This window comes from Oryzias melastigma, linkage group LG10, assembly GCF_002922805.2.
Source record: "Oryzias melastigma strain HK-1 linkage group LG10, ASM292280v2, whole genome shotgun sequence".
Taxonomy (NCBI): domain Eukaryota; kingdom Metazoa; phylum Chordata; class Actinopteri; order Beloniformes; family Adrianichthyidae; genus Oryzias; species Oryzias melastigma.
The window spans coordinates 9,869,884-9,894,492 of NC_050521.1; the positions used below are offsets into that span (position 1 = coordinate 9,869,884).

Consider the following 24,609-nt stretch of genomic DNA (forward strand, 5'->3'; position numbering starts at 1 on the left):
TTTACTAACTAGGTTGGGAGTTAGCGTAGTCACAGTTACGTTTGTTTTTGGCAGTATCAGTATGTTTTTTTTACTAACAAGGTTGGGATTTACAGGGATTGTGAATATGTTAATATGGCTAACATGTAGTGTGTTACAAACAAGTTCTAGAATTACTCTGAACTCAGTTAATAAAGTCTGGCTAACTGACTTATCGTTGATTTTTTTGTGTCAATGCACCTTATTGTCTCAAACGGGCAGACAGCTGGTTCCACGTGCAGCATGTTTATTAGTTCAAACAGGAACCAAGCACGGCAAAAAGTCCACAAAGCCAAATCGCGTTCTGACAGGCAGAGGTCAATCACGAGCATGGGAGCATCAAAGAAGAGACTAGAGTCGTCAGAATCCAGGCGAGGGTCAGGGCAGTCGGCTGGTAACCAGAGGTCAGAAACAGAAGGTCAGGTCCAAATATAACCATTAAGTAATGCAGGCAAAGTGGTACAACAATACTTCGCACTGAGTGAGGCTCTGTGTAGCGCTTAGGTATCCTGTTGGTGATTGTCAAATGAGAATCACCTGGGCAGCATCTGGGGAATGTGCGCTGGGGTTGATGGGAGATGTAGTCTTCAGTATTCTGGAGACAGCTCCTGCCGATGACCAGAGGGGGAGACAGAGCTCTGACTCCTGACATTTATAGTTCAGTGCATCTTATATAAGAGTAAAAATTGAACATTCATTGACAATGTGCCTTATAGTGCAGAAAATATGGTAGATAAAGGAAAGTTTTTCTGGACACTAAGTCATACGTGTACCACTGGGATTCGTTTCATTTTGATCACACTCCACTAATGAAATGCTACATAATATGTAGAGATTATATTGGGATTTTATTCTTTTTTTATTTTGCATCAACAATATTACTTTAAAAAGAGTAGTTTTAGAAAATGGATGGATTTTTTTTGGAGGATGCGCTGGACATTTAATGTTAAGAAATTTCAGAATCTGATAAAATCATAGATTCCTATATAATATTTACCTTGTTTCCACATATTTATTTATTTATTTTTTTAGCACTTTTGGTTGCTATAGCTTAATTTGGGATTTGTTGTAGATATCCCAATATAAAGCTTCATACTTAGCCTTTATCAGGCTTTTTATTTGTGGGATGTGATATGTGAGCATTTGCTGATTAGATTACGGAGGAATAGGTACCATTGAACCAGGTAGAGTTTTTACTTATTAGGAACGTGCTAAAACATGTTCAGTGAACATCTTGTATTTGTATAAATACAAACAGTTCTATGTATTATAAATGTGGTGAATTAATAAACAAATATAGTTCATTTTATGGTCCTAAATCTAGTAAAATCCAAACAATCTCCTATAATTTCACAGCAATGTGTAACAGAAGCTCATTGGTCATGGAAGCTGCTGTTTTAAATATCCTTTGAAAACCAAATATTCCACTGTGGGCCAACTGTTCATCTGTCATTATAATTACAGTGTTCACAAAGGAGGGATAGTTTCATCTTAAGCTGCATAACATCTCATAGATCTAGACTTCCATATTGTTCTCACATCTTATTCTGCTCCAAACTCTGAACAGTGAGCCAATTAAACAATAACCACTCTAAACACTCAAAATAAATGATTCAAATCAATACAAAATGTATGCTGGTGTAAGGTTGTGTGTTGAGAGGATCAGAGCATTTTGATATCATCATAAGACATACAGTACATGAAAATGCAGGTTTGCCAAAAATATTAAATTAGTTAGAAAAAACAACCCAATATGGCTCCTATTGAGTTGACAAAAGGAGCACAGGGCTGTTTCTGAGACAATGCCTCTGGTTTTTAATGGTTCGATTATATCCGTAAAGTGTTAGCCATAACTTTTTATTTCCTTACCAAGTTTGCTTGAGAAGCAGCTGCATGCAGTGAGATCTGAAGGGTGGGGGAGCATAAAGGTGATTTTAGGTCTTGAGAAAGTGTGTTTGCGTGTGCCCTTATCAAAGTAATGTTGCATTCCTAGAGAGAAAGCCAGGGAGATGAAGCTCAGATGGTGGTAAGTACTCCCCACATGACCTTTTCACTTTCTCTCGCTTCCTTTTTCCTCCAAATGATCTGTAAGTAATGGACCTTAAACCAAAGCTAGCTAATTAGACCTGACAGTGTACCTAACTTCCTCTGTGTGGCTCCTCTAGACATTTTCATTCATAGACATGCTGACATACACAGCTTAACACAAAAAGTAACACAAAAATCTTGTCAAACACCTTTTCATGTTTCCATAAAGCTATCAAGCTTCATACTTTACTTATCTGCTGTTGAGGAATTCCTATCTTCTCATTTTCTTATCTGTCACAACTGTCAACATGTGTGCAAGACACCTGTAGAGAACCACAGGTGAGCATGTGGGAGATTAAAGTCAAACTTCTAACTTTAGACACATGCACAGTGTGCCACAGAAATGCTGGGTGAGATTTCATTTCATCAATTAGCTGGTTATAGGGCAAAGCCTGTCAGTTTCTCCTGCTGTTCCCCAACTGTCCAGTAGGGAGACTTAACGTCCATTTGTAAAGCTGACTTTGATTGAGACTGGAACTTCTTAGAATCTCTTGATGTTTTTTTAGCTGTGTCTGAATGGAGAGTGCTTGTAATTGTTATGTAAAGAGAAAAACAAAAGTTCTTCCCTCATCTGCTCTGTCTTTGTGTGTCAAATTACAGCTGAGTCACAGATAAACAGATACAGACAAACAAAGTCCTAATGTTTGAAACAATAAAAGCATAATTAAGTTAAAGAGGAAAAGGATAGCTTGGGTCGAGTGGGTTTATGTTTCATTTTGTTGTGGAGAAAGGACTCATCTTGTGATTTTGTGTAATTGCTTTGAACAGCCAATTCTAGTTGTATCATTTTGGTTCACATTGAAATATTGAAATAAATTGATGTGTCCCTATTAGGAAAGTAAAAGCCCACTCTTTTAAGAATGTGTGGTACTTAGAGGGAATGCTGCATTCATTAAGTTTTTGTTAATATTTGGCTGTTATGTAATATTTTTACTTTATGATTATTTATGATGCAACAAGGTCCTAATCCATATGACGCAGTCTGTGCAGCAAAGGCCATTTCATAATAGAGTAATGCTTTTAAACATGAGATATTATATGTCTACGCTTTCATATAAGGATCTTGTTATACTCCTTGAAGTGAGATTGTAATCATATTTTAAAGCTCTTTTAAATACGTTTTTACATCCAAAGTTATGTTTTCAAGTTCCATATAAACATTGTGTTCTCTTGTTTATAATGAGATCAGTTTTGATTGATGCTCCATTTCTGATAACCCAATTAAGAAATGCATTATTTAGCTTCAGAGTAGAGGTGTTCGCAAGTCCCCTTTTGCAAGTTCAAGTCAAGTCGGAAGTCTTTGCATTTATGTTCAAGTCAACCTTAAAAGGCAGCATAGTGAAGAAAGCTTTTATTTTAGACCTGAAAGGGATGTTCTGAGCTGTACTGCGTAAGAATAAACATCAGAACTTCTCGTTTACTTGTTTGTTTGTACAAATACTTAATTTACACTTGATTATCTTGCAAGAAATTCAAGGAATCTGGAAAACTTCACCTGTACTGTTCAGTACCAGATATTTGTATCTGAGTCACACTGGTTGAATTTTGGGCTAAAGATGTCCTGGATCCATTTTAGGTCAGTGAATTGGATTGTTCAAAATGAACCAATACAGACTGTGAGTATCAACCACAAATTTTGATATGAATTAAATTAGTCACAAGTGAAGTGCACGTGTGACCTTAAGTTCACTGATTCATTACTGACCCACTGTTGTTTCTTTGAACAAAAACACAGACGAGTGGGCTGGAGCGTCACGGAAAGGACTTCAGACTGTGAATTGGTCTGCTGTGCAACTTCAAGCACATTTCCTGGTAACAGTTGGCCTTCTGCAGAACATTTGCGCTCTAAAAGAAAACATGAAAGCAGCTGTTTGCTATGGAGCTGCAGTTTGTCTTTGTTTAGAAAGACAGACTGAGTGCTGCCTGATTTTTAAACAAAAATCTACTAAAAAAAAAGATGATTTATGTTGGATGTTATGTCTAGTCTTCAACAATTGCACAATTATGCATTTTTCCATTCTTACTTAGTTGTGAATTTGGAGGTAATGAGCATGCATATTGTGAAGTAAGTGTAATAAACTCGGCTCAGGTAGCTTTCGCTGGTGGCAGATCATTTGCTTAAGTAATTGCATTGAGACAACATGAACATTTCATTTGCCGTTTGTTTCTCTTGTGCCCTGCAGCCATGTGCTGAGCACCTTTAGTTTTTTTCCTCTTTAGTATTCAAGCTGTTTACCGACTGATCTCTCCCTCTGAAGGAAAAGCCATCGCCGTCTCCCACTAGCGCAAAATAAGCAAGCTGTAAATTAAGTTTAATTTGCAAATAACAAACGCACTTCTGCTGCTTAAGGAATATGACATGGATATTTGACAAGCCACTTTATATCACTTTAAAGCTCTAAATAAATCAGCTGGCACATTTTTTTTGGTAAATATGCAGCGTTTTACCAAGCAGACCATCATCTTCCATGAGCTGCTATTGCTCATTTGTAGCCCTGGAAGATGTCAGGCGTTATGGGTTTATGAAATCTGAGCTCTAAAACCCATTCTCACTTCGGGCTAAAAAGTCTACAGAGTGATGTTGTGTCATTTTCACACAGCACTGGGACTAATCTGTGAAGTGCAGCAAAACTGAATGTCACATTATCAGTGGTGTACAGTGACTCTAAACAGCACCGTTTCACAGCCAGTCATTTCAGGGCACTTTCACATACTGATGAAGCACAGTTGCAATCGGATGCAGAGGGAGAGAAAAGTGAAAGTGTTGGTATGAGAAAGTCAGGTGAGGTGAAAGGATTTTTATGTTTGTAAAACTCTACCAACACTTAAACCATTGTTTATTTCACTATTAAAGTTATCTCAAGGTTTAAGAAGAACAATTTGCTTTCAACTTTTTTAATATACTCCCCATGGATGGCACAGATGGAACTACTCCTACTTTTAATTAAATCACCCTTGTTGTGTTTAGAAGCATGAGATATAATTAGAACATTTAGTTTCTTGAAAAAAAAAAGGATTTTTTCCATCTTCCATACCACAATTTAATTATATTCAGCATATCACAGAGTTCTGAGGGAAACAGAGTTGCTATAGAGATGACCATGGCTGAGCTATGCTTGGAGATGATGCAGAGAAGTGAGTCTTCACTCTGCAAACGGCGCTCCTACACACAGACAATTTGTGCAAACTAGAGCACTAAAGATGCAGCTTTTTCCTGATCTTGTTAAAAGATACGTACAAATATGTATACATATGCATAAATTGCCACACAGCTCCACAACAACAAAGGACATTATTCAGTCAGATGTCAGCCTTCTTGGAGACACGGCTGCACAAGATGCATATTTATCAGAAGCCGCCCCCCTGCTCTGCCCTCTTTCTTCTTGTCTGAGACAACTTTACTGCCTCCTCTCTGGAAGTGCAGGATCTTCGTCAGAGCTCTCACGAACAGGAGATTTATGGAGAGAATGCTCTGAAGCCTGGCACAGCCAAAATCAAAGAAAATGCAACAGCTGCTGTCCTCAACCTTTTCCTGAAAGAACAATGGAGTGAAGGGGAGAAGATCGCCTGACACCCTTTAAACAGCAGTTTGTCATGTGTGGTCAGCTCACCCTCAAATTCTTGCCCTTTTCACAGATTTAAGGCAGAACTGACCCGCTTGAGCTGCACATCAGTATCTGGGTGTAACTGCGTAAAAAACAAAAAGTGGAGTGTAATGGAAATGGAGAACAGTGACATTCAGATGACAGTACTCATAGTAAAAATCACCTATTTCATCAGAACTGTTAAAAAACATTCCATATGGTCATATAGACAGTGATGAGGTCTTTGCTTTGACAGTATTTAGTGTCAGATTCTAGCAGTTCAGAATGAACAAACAAGTCAGGGATTAGTATGGCATGTTCGTTTCTTTTATGAGGAATGGTTTGTCTGTTTAGTGAATCCCAGGCTGCTCTTCTGAAAGAACCTGGCTCCAGTTACGTTTTGTCGATCAACCCAGAGGGTTTAATAACCCATGTTCCCACTTTCTGGATTCTCACTGATCCAGTGACTGAAATTCAGTTACAGAGAAGAGGAATAACTGGGATTTCCTCCTTCACTGCAATGTGTGACCATGTGATGACAGAGCAGGTTGCACACAAATTATCTTAACTGTTTTGCATGTAATATCTTGCCCCCAAATTGGAGCAGAAAAAAAAAAAAAAAACAAAAAAACACACTTCGAAAGGTGAGCTCTTTCATGTTTACAGGTAAAAAAAGTTTAAAACTTAAGCTTTTGATGACCTTGACCAGCATCCTCCCATGTAGTTGTAGGACGTTTCCTTACCTGTCAAGATATTTTTACCCCACCAGATAACATTGGAAACTCCAGGTGAAGGCAGAATGTTATTGGATGCGTCTTGTGCAGGTGTTACATCTCGTCAATGTTGTCCAACAGGTTTTTAGTCGGAGGCTGCAGTCAAGAGGCCATTAAGGAAAAATGGCTTCTTGATGCTTTGGGGCACCAAACATTGTGTAAACAAGTTTGTTCTTTAGCCCTAGCACTGAAATTGCCAGACGTTCAGCCATTTGATATAGCCTCTACCTTGAAAGTGTTTAGGCATCAATGCAAAAGCAATCCACTAGAGTTGCATTAATGGTAGAGTAATGTGTTGCCAGAGACAACTCACAGGGCTAAGTTAACCACTTTTAGACCTAGTGGAGGCTTTGCCCTTTGTGACCCATTAGGTTTTTTTTTTTATTTACATTTCCCTTACCGGGAGGGAGGGTCTAATGGCAGGGATAACTAGTTTTAGTCCGGTTCGTCTTTAGCTATTTTATGACTAACTTTTGCATTGGGGCAGCTGTGGTGCAGTCGACTGAGCGGAAACGAGCGGGTTTGACTCCCGCCCATGTGCCGAAGTGTCCTTGGGCAAGATGCTGAACCCCCAATTGCCTCTGATGGGAGGTTGGTGCCAGTGTGTGAGACTGAAGCACTTTGGCCCTCGGAGGGTAGAAAGCACTATACGCCATTTACCACATTTGTAAAATTTCCTGCATTAAGCTCAATAAGGCAAATTGTGAATTTGGGCTTTATAAACAAAATTTAAATAACTCAGTAAAGCAAACTTAAAGCAAATTTTCTAGACACATTACATCAGAGGTCTCACATCAAATCGTAATTTTATTCAGCCTTCTCCATCTCAGTCGTCATCTAGCGTCCAACCTAGGAGAGAACAGCAGCATTAATGCTTTGATAAGTCCTTTTCACTAATAGAAACAGTTCTCATACCCTTGTGGTCACTTGCTGACCAGTTGAGTACTGTGGAGGGCTGGGGAAGATCTTCTGCTGTTGGGAACCTTGGGCATCATCCTCAGATTCATGTTCTTTCAGGTAGTGGACATCCTTGTAGTAGTCTTTGCCCTTCTCATGGCTCTGGCTGAATGTGCTGTATGTGCCTGGAGGATACAGCCCATACAGAAGCCTGTAGTCAAAGCCAGGATAAGGGGAACCCCAGTAGCCAGGCAGCCAAAAACTTGGCATAGGCAGACTTGTAAAGCCTGGCTCAGACACTGCAGGTTGGGCTGGGTAGCCAAATTCTTCAGTTTGTTGCTGGTAGTTTCCAAGTTCAGCTTCTTTCACAACATTGGAAGTTTCTCCTGACTGGAGGACAGGTCCAGCTGGGGGAAGAAGTGGTTGTGGGGCAAGATCACTGGCACCTTGAACCTGGGCATTAGCTGATGCTTCCTCAAAGCTTTGTGGAGCAACCAGCCAGTTTGATTCTGTTAAAGAAGGGGACAAATACACATCAATTTTGGACAGATCATAGTACCTGTAGGACTTGGCAAACTTAGCCAAGACACATTAGTTTGCTGAATTTCACACCTGGCAATCCAGATTGTGCTGCTCCAGTCTGAGGTGAGCCAGCAGCATATTCTACTGGAACAGGATAAGAAACAGAACCAGCAGAATAAAGCTCCTGAGGTGCAGCTGAGCTCATGTCACCGAATGCTGGAGCAGTCTGCACTACTCCCTGGGACAGACCAGAACCCATCACAAACTGCATCGGCTGAGACAGCAGTCTTTCAGTGTTGTACTGCACAGGTGCAGTGTGGTCCAAGGCTGTCCTCCGGTAAGGAGCATAATTTGTTGCAGCATTTGAGCCACTGCTGTGTTGTCCAAGAGACTTTGAGTCTGGATACAAAGAGAAAAATCAATGCACAAAGCTGCATTTTCAAGTTGAGAGGAAACATTTTACCTTTAATTGGAACCTCAAGTGAATCAACAACAAGCAAGGCAAGGAGGACACCCCTAGAAATGCAAAAAAAATATACAAGTTAATCCAAAAATAAGCTTGCCCAATCATACAAGTGACTATGTTTACCTCAGGAAGGCCTGTTGTGCCATGATGCTGAAGCTGAGCTGTAACACACCAAACGGCAGTGAAGAGACATAAATGTTCCCAGCAACACTTCTGGCCCAATCACAGCTTAATGAGCATATAGCATACAGCTGCTGTTAATTGACTTAAGAACAAGAGGGCCAAGTGTCACTGATTTTACTTTTTCCACAAAATATGTAGTTTTTAACCAGTTTTTAATATTTCAGTTTCTAGAAAAAAGGTTCATCAGTTCTTCATGTTCACTCTATTTTGTTTTTGAAATTCCAACTCTCCCAAGTGTTTAAACTCTGATGTAGAACAATATTTTATGTATGCATGAACAGATCCAAAGGGTGCTCCAAATAAACTGAACTCTAGGAGGATTAGGTGTTTGAGATCACCTGCACCTCGATTGGACCGTCAGCGAGACCAGGAGGTGAACTGAACGAGAACAGGAAGTCGGGGTTCTCTTTAAAATTCGGCTGAATTTTAATATGCCTCTCCCCTCTAGAAAGATCTATGCTATTGTGTCTTTTGTATTAATTTTCAACTTCTGTCCGTGCACAACAGATGAAAAATAGCCGCTGGGTTAATTTAATATGCACTGTCCCAGAGAAATAAATAAAATTGACTTTTCAAAGCAACAGTAACACACATAATCACAGATTATTTGAAATCATATTAATTTTTACATTACTGATTAACTACTTTCCAGAAAGAGTTCAGATCTTCTTCATTTAGCTCCAGTCATTTCTGATCAGCATCCTGTTAACTATAAGAAGTGTCAGGACACAATTTCCCACAATGCATTGTTTTGTGGTCACAAAGCGGCTTGCAGTCAGATTTCCAGCTGCACTCGCCTCGGTAGGCGCCTTGCACCCACCCCTTTCTCGTGATATTTTTATGATGATTGACAAGTGATGTCAGGGCAAAACTACCCAACATGCACCGCAATCCAGGCGATCTGTGCAGCAGTGTGTCCGCCTGCATTACCTCAAACACACCTATTGTCTCTTGGAGGGGTGGTAATGCACATAATGCCTCTTGATTTACTGTAATATAATTGTAGAAGTGGGGAAAGAAAGAGACATTTTATTTTACTAAAAAAATGCTGTTAGTTTAAAAATCTAAACATACATTTAAAAACTTTACGAAGTCAAATTAACATGAACTACAAACAATTATTTGTTTACATAATGAGTTCTTTTCTTCAAAGCCAAATTCACAGGTTGCACTAGTTGTCTTATTTTGCTTGTTACACTGTAAAAAAAAAACAAAAAACAGAATCTTAAGAAAGTAAAAAGACTCTCATTTCAGTAAAAACGGCTTTAGTTCTGTGTTGCTAGAAAAATAATCTTACCAAGAATTTTTTTCTATTGCAAAATAATTTAAGTTTGAGAAAACATGTCTTAGTTGCAAGAATTTTTCTCTTAAAATAAGTATTCCTGGTAAGACTATTTTTAAATTTATTTGAATAAAATCTGCCATTAGGGGAGGCATTTTTGACGTATTTCTAAGTGGCCTGTTTCTGGCAGTGTAGCTCTTAAATGAACAAATGGGATGTTTACAATGAAGGTACCCTATAAAACTGTTAATGAGCTGATGGTATCTGGCGACATGTCACTTTTTCTCTGTGAATCAGGTGATCACGTTAGTTACGGTATGTCTAAGGGGAAAAAAACGTCTAAAGCTTAAAACAGCTTTTTAAGCTGGCCAATGATTTCGGCCAATGATTTTGAGCACAAATTATATTTTTTTGCAGCCGGCTTCAGCATTGGGAGGGTCTTCCGGCTATTCATTTTCAAATGGCGTATTTTTTCTCTTTGGCTAGATTCTCTTGGAATATTCTGGATTCTACACCCTTGGATTTGCTGCTCACCACCATCATTTATCCACTGTGGTGTAGCAGAGAGGGGGTGCTGACTTTTGTTGATGTACATTATTCAATTAAATTAGCATAACAAGTTCTGCTCCAAATGTCACAATAGTTGTGTGAAAATGGTCACCCTACCTCTATACCCAAATTAGGAAAAATAATTCTCAGCAAAGGAGAAGCATCATTGACTTGAATGGAACTCCCTTGTATACTTTTGCCTGTTTATTCATGCCGTAACACAGAACCAACATCCTTGTTGTTCTCTTCTCTCACAATTCACACACATCAGACAGACGTGTTGGTGTCTGCACACAAAGCGACGTGCATTACAGCCACATCAGTCCTGGCTTGAAGCAGCTTTGTGAAAAGACTTTACACCTTTTCCGTCCTTTTCATCCTCCACTCTCCGGTACATTCTGGTGGAGACCACGGTGGTGCTTTTAAGATTAAACCCTGAAAACATTTTAGCAGAAAGATTTATCAGTCATAGCAGCGATTTGCCTTCTTTGTAAATCAATAGTCATAATGCCAATGCAGGCGCTGGCAGACAGCAGAGGCCACAGATATTACAGAGACGCTTTTTGGTGTCATGCATGATATTTGCAAGAATGCTTCGGCGTCTTTTGATGCTGCGCTTCGGCATGGCTGCTAACAGCTGTAGGGCTTTGAACAGAAATAGTATTTTTTTAAATACACCAGCATTCAGTCCAATAGTTCCAAGCTTGTTTTTTAATCGTTATAAAAGCAAATGAGTCATAACTTTTGGTATTGAGGCTGTTTTGCTAAAGAAAGAATACGTTAAAGCTTTTAATCTATGACACTTGTGAAAAGATTAGGATAAAACAAAACAGATCACTGCTTATACAATCGATTGGTGGATTTAATACATTAAATTTGACAACACAAAATATTGTAGAAATTTGTCATTAAAATTCTTAAATATTTAGGATTTTGTTCTGGAACAATCATTTACGTCCACAACCTGATCCCTCCCCCTCCTCATGCTGGTGGCACAACGCATACATTTTACACATTTTTTTTAGCCAATATTGTTATGTATGTCTAATTTTGAGAATACAATTTAGATTGGGCTTTTGGAAGCTTGGGATTACCACAGTTTATTAACACTTTAACTTTAGTTCCAGTGTTTCCATTCTTTTGACTACTGCAACTTTTCAACCATTAAAGTCATTCCTTTGGATTCTGAAATGGAGAGAAACAGCCTTCCACTGAAATTCCACACTTTACTGTAGTGAAGTGATATTTGCAAGACTGTTTATACAATCAGTTGGTTCTGTCATGCCTTGATTCTGTTATGCCACACTTTACTAGCACATGGTGGGTCAAAGAGCATATGTTATTTAGATGTCGCTAGTGACATGTTTGGCGTTAAAGGGTTAAAATCTCATTTCAGTGTTTTTCTTCATTGAGATTGGCTCCCATGCTGTCACCCTCTTCACACTGCCTCCACCAGAACACATTACACCATTGATGCAGTTATGAGCAATGGTTCTTTTGGCCTCTTCTTCACCCTTTGACCCCACAACTCAAAGCAGAATATGGAATTATCGCTGAACACTTTGCTCTTCCTCTGCGTCTAGGTTTCAATGGACCTGTTTCTGGAACACACCTGTCAGGAACAAACATGGCAGGGTCTGACAACTTTAAAAGGCCCAAGATAGGCTATTTTACAGTCTGACATGGATTGTCTGTTGTGTGATTGTTTTAGTGTATTGTCTTCTCTGGTTGCCCACTTTGTGGCCGGTCTGTGACATCTTTATTATATAGATCTTTGCCTTCAATTTGAAGATGGTACTAGGTCTCATTCCAAATGACGGGCCACCTTGGTTTTGCAAAACAACAGCCTGAAGTCGATCAGTGAAATGTGGCGTGCCAAGTCTTGTCGTACAGGGCCCAATTTTGGCCATAAAGGATCCTTGCTCTGCTGCACCGGATCCAAACGCAGAGGTGAAGAGCTAAAGCAATCAGGGAGGTGAAGTTACACAAACCACGTGTGTAGAAGTTGGTAAATAAGTACTACAAGCAGACACTACTTATTACCTCTCACAAAAGAAGAAAACTTTATTTTGTATTTTTACAAAGAAAATGTGGACACAAGGTTTGTTGGTTAGTTTGTTCCAAGTAAGTCAGTAAATTAAGCTTGCAATTTACTTTAAAATTTTTATTATTTTTCACACATTTTTTACACATTGCATACAACAAACAATAGCTAAATATAATTTTTTTATTTATTTGTTTTTTTACCAACTTTAATTAAAAAAAATCTAGTGTCAACACATTTTCCCTAGTCATGTAATTGGTGTCGAAAAGTTGCTGCAGCCTTGAAATTCAGAGGACAGGCTTTAGATAACGTGTATAGCAGCATTTCTGCGTGTTCTCGACATGAATATGTGTGAAGTGGTCAGACTTTGTTGCTCTCGCTGGTGGAATCCTAAGCTTTTCTTTCCATTCTTTAAAAACCCATTGCTGCCAAAGCCAGGGTTCTGACTCTGTCTAAATGAAAAGTTGCTGCCCGTCTTTCATTTCACTCTCTCCTAAAAATGCTTTGCTGCAATTAAAATGACATCTCCTTGGCCTTTTCCCACCCCCATCCTGAAAACAATCAAAACAGCTCTCCACAGGGTTTCAAGAAGCGTGTGCTGTGCCAGCTAATTCATGAGATCCTCTGATGACTAAAACTGTTGCCTTTGGTGTTCTGGCTTTTTCCCTTCACTTTTTTCGTTTTAATGAGTGAAACACTGAATAGCAATGACTGAGCAAGAAATAAGAAAAAAGGAAACGGGGGGAGTGAAGCCTGAAGCTGTGAAAATGTGCTGACCTTGGTGGCCCAATGGCTCTAAATAGCATCTAAATGTCAGGGTGGTCTCGAAGGGCAGCTCTTGGCAAAGGCTAATGGGAAAAGTAGAGCTTTCAAGATGTGAGGAGGGGGATAAGGCGGTGGGTGGGTGTTAGTTGGATTAGGGTCTGATTGTGGACTGTGGTGGGTGATGCTGTGCTGGAACTGACAACACCTATGAGACGCCAGTGATCTTATCTAGCGTTGCCTTTTCAGCTTGAGGAAGGATGGAAACCTTATTTTTGAGTTAATGGAACTATTGCTGCAGTTTGTCTTTTATCATGCTGTTGTCATGCGGAGTATTCTGTTTTTTTATTTTTTTTATTTTTTTTTGAGAAGACAGAAATAGTTTTTTTTTTTGCTTGATTTCAGATGATCCACACAATGAGCTGCTCCACCTACGTTCTTCCTCAAGGAACTCAACATGCAGAGAAGAGAATGAAACTAAAAGATAGATGATTCCCTTTCTTAGGACAGAAACTTCTCCAGCTTTAATGCATTGAACGATACAAATGTTATTGATGTAAATAGTTCATCTGAGCATCCACACAGCTTATATAATTAGATAATATTTATCAAGAACTATTGGTTATGAGTGGACTGATTGGAAACAGTTTAATCAATAAAGATTATGCAAGATTAGATATAAAAATGCATCCTTTTCCACAGTTTTTAGCTGCTCTGACCTTTTTTAATGGGTGCAGGTGTATTTGTACAGCTAAGTTGCACTTTCTACTCCAATCATCATCTTTTGATCGATTATAAAATTGCTCCCAGAGGTCTTTTAATAATGATTATGTCGTTTTTAACCAGAAACAAATATCATTTTCCAGGACATAGGAGTTAATTGAATTATAGATGTTACCGAAGAGTAAGCCTGCCTCCACTTCCCATCATTCATCTGTTTACGCACTCTCTTACTACCTTACAGCCCGTCACACCCCATCTTAACATTAGCGTTGCAACAAAGTTATATTGTAGCCATCCAGCTGCCCAGGTTTGAGCCGTACATGGATCTATTTGTCTGCAAGTGGATGCATCAGAATGGAGTGGAGCAGGGAACTTGTGGTCCGCACATTGTAGTTTTCAAGTCACAGCTGCAATCTTTTTTAAGTTTTTTTTTTGTCTGCTCCTGTTTCAAAACAATTTGAAAAAAGACATACTCAGATATGCAATTTTAGTATTTTTTTTTTTTTTTAATATATGTTCTCCATCATCAGAAAAATGTCACATGAACATGTTAAAAACACAATTTTCATTGGATCTTTCAACAAATAATGCTGCATGGATTACTGTAAAACTCTTTCTATTTATATATTTTATATTTACTTATATATTTCTATTTCTAGTTAGGGCTTCTTGTCTGCATGTACAACTTTAATCTGAAGTACCATGAGAAAAACATTTATTTAGCAGCAAATGGAGGAGGTAAATTCTTAACTCTAAATTACAGATGCAATAGAAATGAATTCAAGGAACAAACTCATCACAAAAAAGCAACAAAGACTTGTATTTTCAAAGAAATCTGTGCTTATCTGCATTTAACGGTGCACTTGGATGGCAGCAACCACAGGCTTCAGATTTATCCTGAAATGTGGCGCCCATATTAGCAACCAACCCATCATTTAGCTGGACATGTGCCATCTTCATCCAGACACATCTGCAGGTGGAGGTTGACAGTCCGCTGCCTAGCAACGAGACAGCGCGATGGTGAGAAAACAGCCAAGCGTTGGTGGGAAATTGGTATCAAACGTGTGCCATTGGCATCATTAGAGTTTCTATGTGTTACCTTCAGATGATGCCATCATGAGCCTTTTAGCAGCCACAGCCCCTCTGTGCCAGGATCTGACAAAGACTCTCTGTGTCACATCTTTGTGTCCTATAATGTTTGTCTCTTCTCAGCCCTGATAATAATCTTCCCATTATCCCACTCTATGAGCCACCATCTAAAAAGATAGGGCCTCTGTTTAAGGCTGAATTAGTTATGTTTTTCCACATTATCCATGCTCACGGGTCACTGTGCACATGCAACCTGGAGAGAAAATTACTAATGACCTTCGTGATACAACGTTGGACTTCAATCTTATAGGTTTGCCCAACGTAATGAAGCAGCTGAGTTCTGACATTTGCAGCAGGCTGCGGTGTTTTAAAGAACTAATCAATGTGATCTAGATGGTGTCTAATAAAGGCTGCTGAAGATGTTAAATTGAATGAGTCTTACTTTTATGTCCCTTGACACCTTTCTTTGACTTTGGCATATCCTACAACATTCTGTCTCATTAAACAAAGGTTTATGTCTCCCATTTAGTCCTTAATGGCTCTAGAAGTGCGGTGGCATGCTGAAGTAATGCAGAGGACGGGGGTATTGACAGACATTGTGACCCAGTCAGAAGCTATTTATTGATAGAAAAGAGACTTAGTTGTACTCCCACACTTCTTAAAAAAAGAAAAGGTCTTTTATTCAAGGTTTTTCTATTTCAAGACAAATTTTTAAGAAACTTACATTCCTAAGAACCGACCATGGGAGTTTTTTTTTTTTTTTGATAAAACATCTTCCTTAAAAATATTTTGTTTATAGTAAATAAAGTTTTTCAAACAACAGAGAAAGTAAAAGCATTCTGGTTTTTCCTCTTTTTTTTTTTTTTTTTTTACCAACCAACTTTTCACATAGGATCAGACAGCTTCTTTGACCCTCTTACCTTCTTTCAGTAAAAACAAACATTTTTCTTCTTCATGCATGGTTTTTCTCTTCTTCTGTCAACACCAGAACTGCAGATCCTACCACTGTTGCAGTGATGTTGTGTTTTTGCAACCTTGTACATTGCTCGGCTCACATGAACTTCTGCAGTTGAAAGACCCTGTGAGAGTTTAGAAGAGTCTAGGACAGAGGTCTGCAACCTTTAACGCTGAAAGGGCCATTTAGTCTAGTTTCTTACGGACCAGAACCCAACGAGAGCCAAAAAAAAAAACAACACTTTATCATTTAAAAATGGCAATTAAAGATTTATTTCTAAAATTAGTTTTTAAATATCACAATAATTGAACCACAACAGTGTCTATATGTTTCTATATGTAACAATTATAACTTCCTTTTCTTTGACAGCAGCGCATAGTTCCTTTGTCAAAAGGTCTTTATCTGCTGCAGCAGCTTTACTTGTATTAAAAATGCAAGGAGGTCGGACACTATATTTTTAATCATTAGGATTTTTGTGTGATTTTTTTTCTTTTTAATCTAAAAAAATAAACAGGATTTTAGTAGAATCTATTTAATAAAAAATAATCTGCGCTTTAGGGCTGCACGGTGGCGCAGTGGTTAGCGCTCTTGCCTCACAGCGAGAAGGCCCCGGTTCGAATCCCGGCTGGGACCTTTCTGTGTGGAGTTTGCATGTTCTCCCCGTGCATGCGTGGGTTTTCACCGGGGACTCCGGCTTCCTCCCACCGTCCAAAAACATGCTTCATAGGTTAATTGGTGACTCTAAATTGTCCCTAGGTGTGTCTGTGAGAGTGAATGTGTGTGTGATTGAGGCCCTGTGACGGACTGGCGACCTGTCCAGGGTGTACCCCGCCTTCGCCCTTCAGTAGCCGGGATAGGCTCCGGCACCCCCGCGACCCCGAAAGGGACAAAGCAGTCAAGAAAATGGATGGATGGAATCTGCGCTTTATATTGAAAATACACAGATCTAAATAATTTTGAATGATTTTTAGCTACCTTTGTTTAAAACTTTAACCACTTAAGCGTAATTTACCACAAAAAATACTTTTATTTGACTAACTTACAAAATTAAAAACACAAATTTAAAGAACATTTCTACAGAATTTCTGACAGTAAATTGCATTTTTTGTTTAGTTGCTTGACGTGCTAAAATTCTAAACAGAAATGATAGAACCTAAATAACTAATCTCTCATTTATTCAATAATTTTTCATTAAAGCTAAAGAGCCACTATAAAGGGATAAAAGAACCACATGTGGGTCTAGAACCGCAGGTTGCTGACCCCTGGTCTAGGATGTCTTCTTAACTCTGAAATATTTTTGGGTAGAAAGGTGTTTGTTCTTGCTCTACATGTGATAAGAACTTTCTTGCTCAAGAAAGTCTCAATCCAATCATCTTTGATCTATTTTAAAAGCATCCCCAGGGATATTTCTCTTATGATCCTGATTACTGCTTTTAGCCAAAATCAAAAAACATTGTAGTTTTCTAGGACATAGTTTCTGCTGAGCGGCAACAGCTCATTAAGTCAGGCTGCACTCATTTCCCATAATGCTTTTGTCTGCACTTGCTAGCTCACACCCCCAGTCTAACATTACTTGTGCAACAAAAATGGAGAGCAATTTTGTATCTATCCAGTCATATAGTGACATAAGTACTCTATCTATCTCTGGCAGTTGAAAAAATACAAATACAAGCAAGATATTGCTGTTAAAAAGGTATAAAATTGATCGGGAAGTAAATATTCGGATTCTGGCAAAGTTTCTCTTCATATTGTTCTTTCCATTGTCTTTGCCTTCTCATGATGCAAACACAAAGGTGTCCTATCACAAGCTTTCTACTACCAAGTTGGATCAATTACAAGTTGCTGAAGGTGAACCACAGTGAGGATTGTGGGTTGTGTGCATCAAGTATATGATACAGTAACTCTTTTTTTCACAGTTCTGCAAACAATAGCTCAATAAATTAACATGAGACATTTATTCTAGTCAAAAAGATAGCCTCAAATACCTACAGCAAAATTTCATTTTTTTTATGTTTAATGTGTTGTGTCAACGACATTTTATTCAAATTAAAAGTAAAAAAATGTCTCTGTTAAAAGGCACTTTCATCTATAGCTTTAAATGCCAAATTAATGAATATTGTAGGATCCATTTAGCTAAAAAATTGGTCTTTATTGTTAGTTTAAATATTGTTTAAATATAGATTAGTGAACCTTGCATTGAGATGCAGATTGAATCATGTAAGACAGAAAGCTACACAAGTCTAATCTAAAGTATAAGTATATGTAAGTATATACAAAGTTTGTGCAGAGTGACAAAAACTCGCCACTGAGTTGCTGACTCGGAAGTAAGCCTATGGTGATATTAAATTAACTGTTATCTTTATTGGTTTACGGTAAAATAAAAAATATATATATATCGTTTCATTTTTTATTGTTGCTAAAAACCATTCACTTTGACAGCACAGTACAGTGTATGACCACAGTACCAGCACTGCTACAAGTAATGAGGATGCGTCCTGGTTCATGCAGGTTTTCAGATGCATATTCAAGAAAAAACAAACAAAAAACAGTCTTACGTCATGTTTGCACAACATGACAAAATCCCAATAAAAAGATGGTTGAACTCATTTCTCATTTTAATTGCTTTCCAACTGAACTGAATATGTGTTTTTAATGAGTCTTTTCCATATAGGGGTTGTACATGATGATGGCATGAGAGGCAGCATTCTCCAAACTGTCTTTTAATTAAGCCCATTTCCTCTACCGATCCCAAGACGGGCTGGCAGGGGAACGGGTCTGCCAGCCACGAATTCTGAGTTCTGCTGCTGCAGAGGATGTCAAGAGGAAGTCCCTGCAAGCTTCCAGTCGTGAAATCGTATTCAAAACACTGACAGGGATGAGTAAAACTCCATGAATTGGACATTTTATTTCATCCCCACAAAATATTCCATCTCATTTTCTATTTTATGAGGCAATGAAAGTAGTTATTTATTCACCGCTGATGCCTTTTATTCATTGATAAAGAGCGCGTGCGGGACATGGAAATTAGCTGCATTCACTGACAACATTTTAAATGAGCAGTGACTGAGAGAGCGACAGGTGTAAGGCTCTAGTACCATTGTGTCACATCCTTTTGGCATGTCTAACATCCTTAATTACAAACAGCATTCAGAGCGAGGTTACAGACGGGCTTTAGGTAAGAGGCTGAGCTCATTCCTGTTATTGGTTCCTCTGCTTCACATTCTAGGTGATTTCTGAGGCGATGGTTGATGGTGGAGTCTGTTGTTATCAAGCCCTTGTTGCCAGGCTTCATTGTTTTTAGGACACTGACTGAAAGGAATGGGGACAGAATGCAGCTTCATCTATACCGAAGCCATTGTCTGTGCCACTGGGCTTCTGGAGTGTTTATCAGCAGCGCACAAAACACTTTTGTGAAATTTGCCGTGCAGGCTTAGCCAAACTGGCAATGGCAGGGGTCCATTCTTACCAAGATGTCTAGCTAAAGGCTGTGGAATTTCCACTTGTCATACTCCTCTTGCTATGTTTTTCTTGTTTAAAGCTTATTGATGTGGTTCTCATTTAGCCTTCAGACACAGATGAGTTATTTCACGCTTTACATCCACTGTGCTGTTCTCTGATTTCTCTTTGAAGTGTGGCATTAATATGTAAATCTGATAGAGAAGAACTCTTATCTTTTTACAATTTTTACATCACACAGTTACATTATCACTTTGATAATCATTAAGAAGAAGATCAGGGGGCTGACAATCCTGGTAGTGCATCCTTTATATCAGATCCTCTGTTACTTCCGGAATCTGAGAAAAAACCCTTTCAGAGAATAAGTACAGAGTGACCCGGTGGAGTTGGTTTGTGAGGGCAGAATAGGATGGACTTGTGATTCCAATAACCATTTTGTGGACTTCAGCAGGTGATTACGGGATGAGATGTCTGTCAGAACCTCTGTGACACGTCGTTGGTCTTTGCAGAGCTTAATAGCAAATTCTGCAGATCATCTTCAAGTTGTTATCTTGATGATGTTGTTATGCAGACAGAGAAATTTAAAACTGGTTTGCTGGCAAGTGATTCAGAAGTGTATTACTTGGTTTGTTCATTACATTTATATTGCATTTATTTTACCTCCACTTATATCAACACATTCTCATCCTTCACATATTGACGTTAGGTTAAGGACCCCTCCGCGTCTCTTTTTGATGTTTTGAGTGTCCCCAACTCATCGTTTTATTGATGTACTGGCTGTTCCCATCAAATCACTGGTCTCCAACCTCTGGGCCGTGAAATAGAACCGGAACGCGGAGCACACTCTTACCCTAACCCAGTACCCTAACTTCGTACCCCTACCCTGTCCCTCACCTGGTACCAGTACCGCATCCAGGTCCTGTTTGCAACCGGTGCAGCGTCTGGTACCGATTCGGATTAGGATACTGGGTTCAGGGTTGGGTATGGGTACTGGACGCATCCCGAGTACCAGTCCAGGTCCGGTTCCACATCCAGTACCACGTCCCGAGGGTTGCAGACCCTTTATTTTACGAACAGCCAGCATGTAATTTTGTTGTAATGTACTCGTACTCTTACAATGACAGTAAATGCTTCTGATCTGATCTGATGTCAAAATATGACGAGTTTTGTTGTTTTTCAGAAAGTGATGCGGAGGGGTCCAAAGCCAAACATCAATGTGCGATGACTTGGGGTTGAGAATGCACTGCTTATATGTATTCAGTATTTTGTTTTTACTATTTAGGAGAGTTTGTTTATACAAAACTGTCAGGACTACCTTAGAATTAAATTGTCAGTGTTTTTGTTGGATAAGAAGACAGTTTCTACTTGTCACAATTTTTCTTTAAAGTGTTTAGAAATTTAGAAAAAAATAAAGTCTGAGAGGAAACAATGATATTTGTTTGTTTTTATTCAGAGTAATTTTTTTTTTACAAAAGAAAATGAGTCTCAAATCTGCTATAGCAAGGTTACAGCTCTGCCTGCAACTTCAGCAGCATATTATCTGAGTTCAGTTCATACCTGTGAAAATGTCTTACAACTAGCTCAACAAGGCTTCTTAATACATTTCCATTTAAATTCCCTCATTTTGATTAAATGCCATGAACTCATATTTATCAATCAAAATCTGATTAAATGAAACAAAATGAACGTAACTTAACAGTTTAGCAAAATAACAGTCGTAGAATAAAAGATGAACAAATTATTATCCAGAAAATGAGCATTTATATTATTTATCTCATAAGTTTAGTGAAATGAATAGTCTTTATTAATACAAGCATTAACAAAGTGTGTTCATTGTTGATAGACTACCTCCTCATTGAGGAGAATCCAGATGCTCTTCAGCCCTTCGGTTGGGTGACTAGAAGACCTCCCACAGAGGGTAGGAGGGTTTGTGTGCAGTGTCCAGCTGTTCTTTATGTGTGCATGAATGTGTCTCACCAGCTGTTGCCAGTGAGGCAAATAACTATAGGTGTGGAAAAGTTATATCTGTCCTTCTGTTGTAAGTTTTCTTTGGGGAAGCAGAGTCAATCTGCACATTTACCAGCTTGTAATGTGATGCATGATGCCACATTGCTCTCTTACCAACCTTTGCTCTAGTATTAGTGGTAAATTTACTGTTGTTTGTGCCAGATCTTCTTCTTGAAGTTTTAATGTCAGCTCAAAATGATCTGAAGTGATTTTTGAGAAGCGATTGTATGGCCTGTATGGACAAGACTGCAGCCAGCAGGATAGTCAATGAGTCAATGAGTTTATCATCATACAAAATTATGTCCAAAGTTCATCCAGGAAGTCATATTCTAACATTGGAAGGGGATTTTGAATCATATACACTCTCATTTTCATTCACACCAGCACCATGGGCAGTCATTCTTACCAATGGACATTATTTTCTTCAAATTTCTCCAAATTTGTCTTTGATGTCTATTTTTTTACGTTTCAACACCTCCAGGTTGTGGGTGGAAGCTACAGTGTGATTTTACATTAAGCATCAACATTGAAGAGACTAGGGTGAAGACAGCATTAACACAATTTAGCCGGTCTCACGCTGAAGGTGCATACACACCGGGCCTGGCTGCGTCAGTTTGTGTTTAAGTGTCCACTTTCAATGAAAAGTCTATGCAAACGCGCAGAGACCAGAATTTCAGACTTCCGTGCCCGACACGCCTGTGACCAACTGAACTTTATCACGCTGATTTGCAGCAACGCAGCATTCTGACCAATCTGGGACTCGAATGTGGTAGTGACATGGGGGTGGCTTCCGCTTCAAAACACAGAAGTTGTAAACAGGATCATGAAGGAGACATAATAATTGTGGTTTGTGCCCAGTCCGATTATTGTAATATGGCATCAAGACAGACATTTATAGGGAAACGGAGCTGTGAAAACAAAAGTCTGGAGCAAAATCTGTGAGATTTGGACCGCTTTGACTTTGCACTCTGAACCTCTGCCTAATGTAGGTGGCAGAGGAGCGCTAAGAAACAGTAAAAAGAAGAACCATCCTCTCCCTGACGCTATCTGTGTATGCGGTGTGAATGCCACCGGCTGGATGAGCATTTATAAAACAGCATAGAGTGCATTCTTGAACGCACCACATCCTTCAGTGAGGTTCAAAGGACTCAGGGTTCAAACAAGATCTTCACAGAAGACCTACAAGTGAGGCCCTGGCGCAGCCTGAGTTAGATGTTACATTTTTTTTCATTAAAGGTGAAGAAACTGGCACAAGGACTAAAAGTATTGGTTAAATCAACCACAGAAAACCACTGGACTGTGGGAGGTATCCGAGTCAAGATTAGGTAAGGATTAGGAACATTTAGAGCAAACATGTTTGTAACTGCAAGAACAACTTGTAGATCTAGAACCAAACACTACTCAGTTGGTTGGACAGCTGATTTTGTATTTTTCAAAGACAAAATATAGGTCTAAACAGGAAAATTATCACTGGTAGGTAACGGTTTATGTCATGTTAAAATATAAATTAAAAAATGCAGTGATTCCCTGCCTTTGGTCTGAGTGGGTACTGCCATTGGTGTTCTCTGAACTCATATTAAGGGTGTGGACTGGTGAACAACTTCTGATGGACAACTTATTGTTTTGTTCTTTACCCAAACTCAATCAGGAACTGACTCCAGCAGCAGAAAAAGGGCTAATGATGATGTTGCAGTAAAAAACTGAGTAGGATTTGAAAGGATCTTTCCATCAGTGGATCAGAGGACACCGTATGTGCATTTGCAAAATAGAGGAACCTTGAATGAACAAATAGCGGAAGAATTAAACAACCCATCCTCATTGGCAAGCCATGATTTAATGAATATAATCCTTAAATGGTTTATTTGTGTCCAGTTGGGGTATTTAATCAGTGTTTCTGTACGGATGAGTAACTCTTTCATTTATTGTTAAATTTAACCATCATTGATAAGCATCTAGAAGAGTTTTCACATCAAATGTAACCCCCATTGACAGTCAAAATTATATAACATTAAAGGGGCCATTTTCTTAAGCCTTTCAGAGTAAACTATATCCATATATATGATCATGTATTATCTTTGGAACACTAAAAAATGAATTATTTATTAAATATTAGTTATTTTCGTGAGTTTTTTTCCTACCCGGAAATAAATCGACTTGATTCCTGAAGCTCCGCCTGGCGCTGTGTGTGGCTGCCGCCCATTTCATGATGTCATCATAGAGCCGGCAGTGAGTCTTCGTTTCTCCCACAAAATTAAACATCCCATTTTTCCAAAGGGGGTTGTTTATAGTGAGTAATAAACAGTATAATACACTTAACAGCTCAAAAAGTTGTTTTTTTCAGGATATAGCCCCTTTAAGACTATTAGTAGAGAATACATAACATTATCAAATGTTTTCCCAAGAAATTAAATGGGCAGGAGTCAGAAATCCACAGTGAACGCTCTCATGACACTTCCCTGTGGGGAGTCCCAAACACAGGAGAAAACTCTTCCTCATCCACCTATTGAAGAAATGCTTCTATTCTTCTTTACAGATGAATATTTTTTTTCTGGTTACCAAGTGGATTTCTAAAGTCATTCCAAAATAACCAAGGAGGAATCGTTTACAACTTGTTTAAAAAATGTTGGTGGTATTTGGGACAAAATAATTTATAACGCTGTGAAAAAAAAAAATCACAAATGGGGGCTTTGTTACCTTGATTTTTTATCTGTGCTTTCTAAACCAAGCAGTGGATCAATATGGAAGCTTCTCTTTATTACATATTGCAAGAAAAATAAAGTCTGTGTCATTCCAGTGTGTGGAATGTCACTCATTTTTTTGCCCACTAGTTGGTCAGAGAAGATATTCACTGAATATCTCACTTTCTTTTGTCGTTTCCCATCATTCTATAATTGTTGAATTCCTCCTCCACCTTGCTGTCCACCACAACCTACTGGTCCCATGACTTCATCTCAGGTCTACTCGTGAACTTGTGAAATAAATTCCTTGTTAACAATTAATGGGGTTGTTTTGGTTTTGAGTGTCCCCTTGTTGTTTTCTCTAAGTGTGACTTAAGCGTATTTGGCGCGATGCTAGTCACACAAAGGAAGCTTAAAAAGTTTTAGAATGCATAATCGCTCCCCTGTCTCCCCCTCTGGCCATCAGCAGGACCCATCACCTGAGTACTAGCACTTCCTGCGTCTCCACATTACACTTCCCATCAGCCCCTGCT

The 24,609-nt window shown here is 38.8% G+C and overlaps 2 protein-coding genes across 4 annotated transcripts in view; one reads left to right on the plus strand and one right to left on the minus strand.

Moving 5' to 3' along the window:
* The window catches only part of drp2 (dystrophin related protein 2), a 209,083-nt gene that overhangs the window by 36,939 nt on the left and 147,535 nt on the right, over positions 1 to 24,609 (plus strand). The gene's annotated exons all lie outside the window — the stretch shown is intronic.
* On the minus strand, positions 7,244 to 8,632 carry LOC112153282. The gene is made up of 5 exons (XM_024283363.2): positions 8,472 to 8,632; positions 8,346 to 8,398; positions 7,973 to 8,281; positions 7,379 to 7,869; positions 7,244 to 7,312 (listed from the first exon to the last, which is right to left on the minus strand). The coding sequence occupies exons 1-5, from the start codon at positions 8,492 to 8,494 to the stop codon at positions 7,301 to 7,303; spliced, it is 888 nt and encodes a 295-aa protein (XP_024139131.1). The 5' UTR covers positions 8,495 to 8,632; the 3' UTR covers positions 7,244 to 7,300.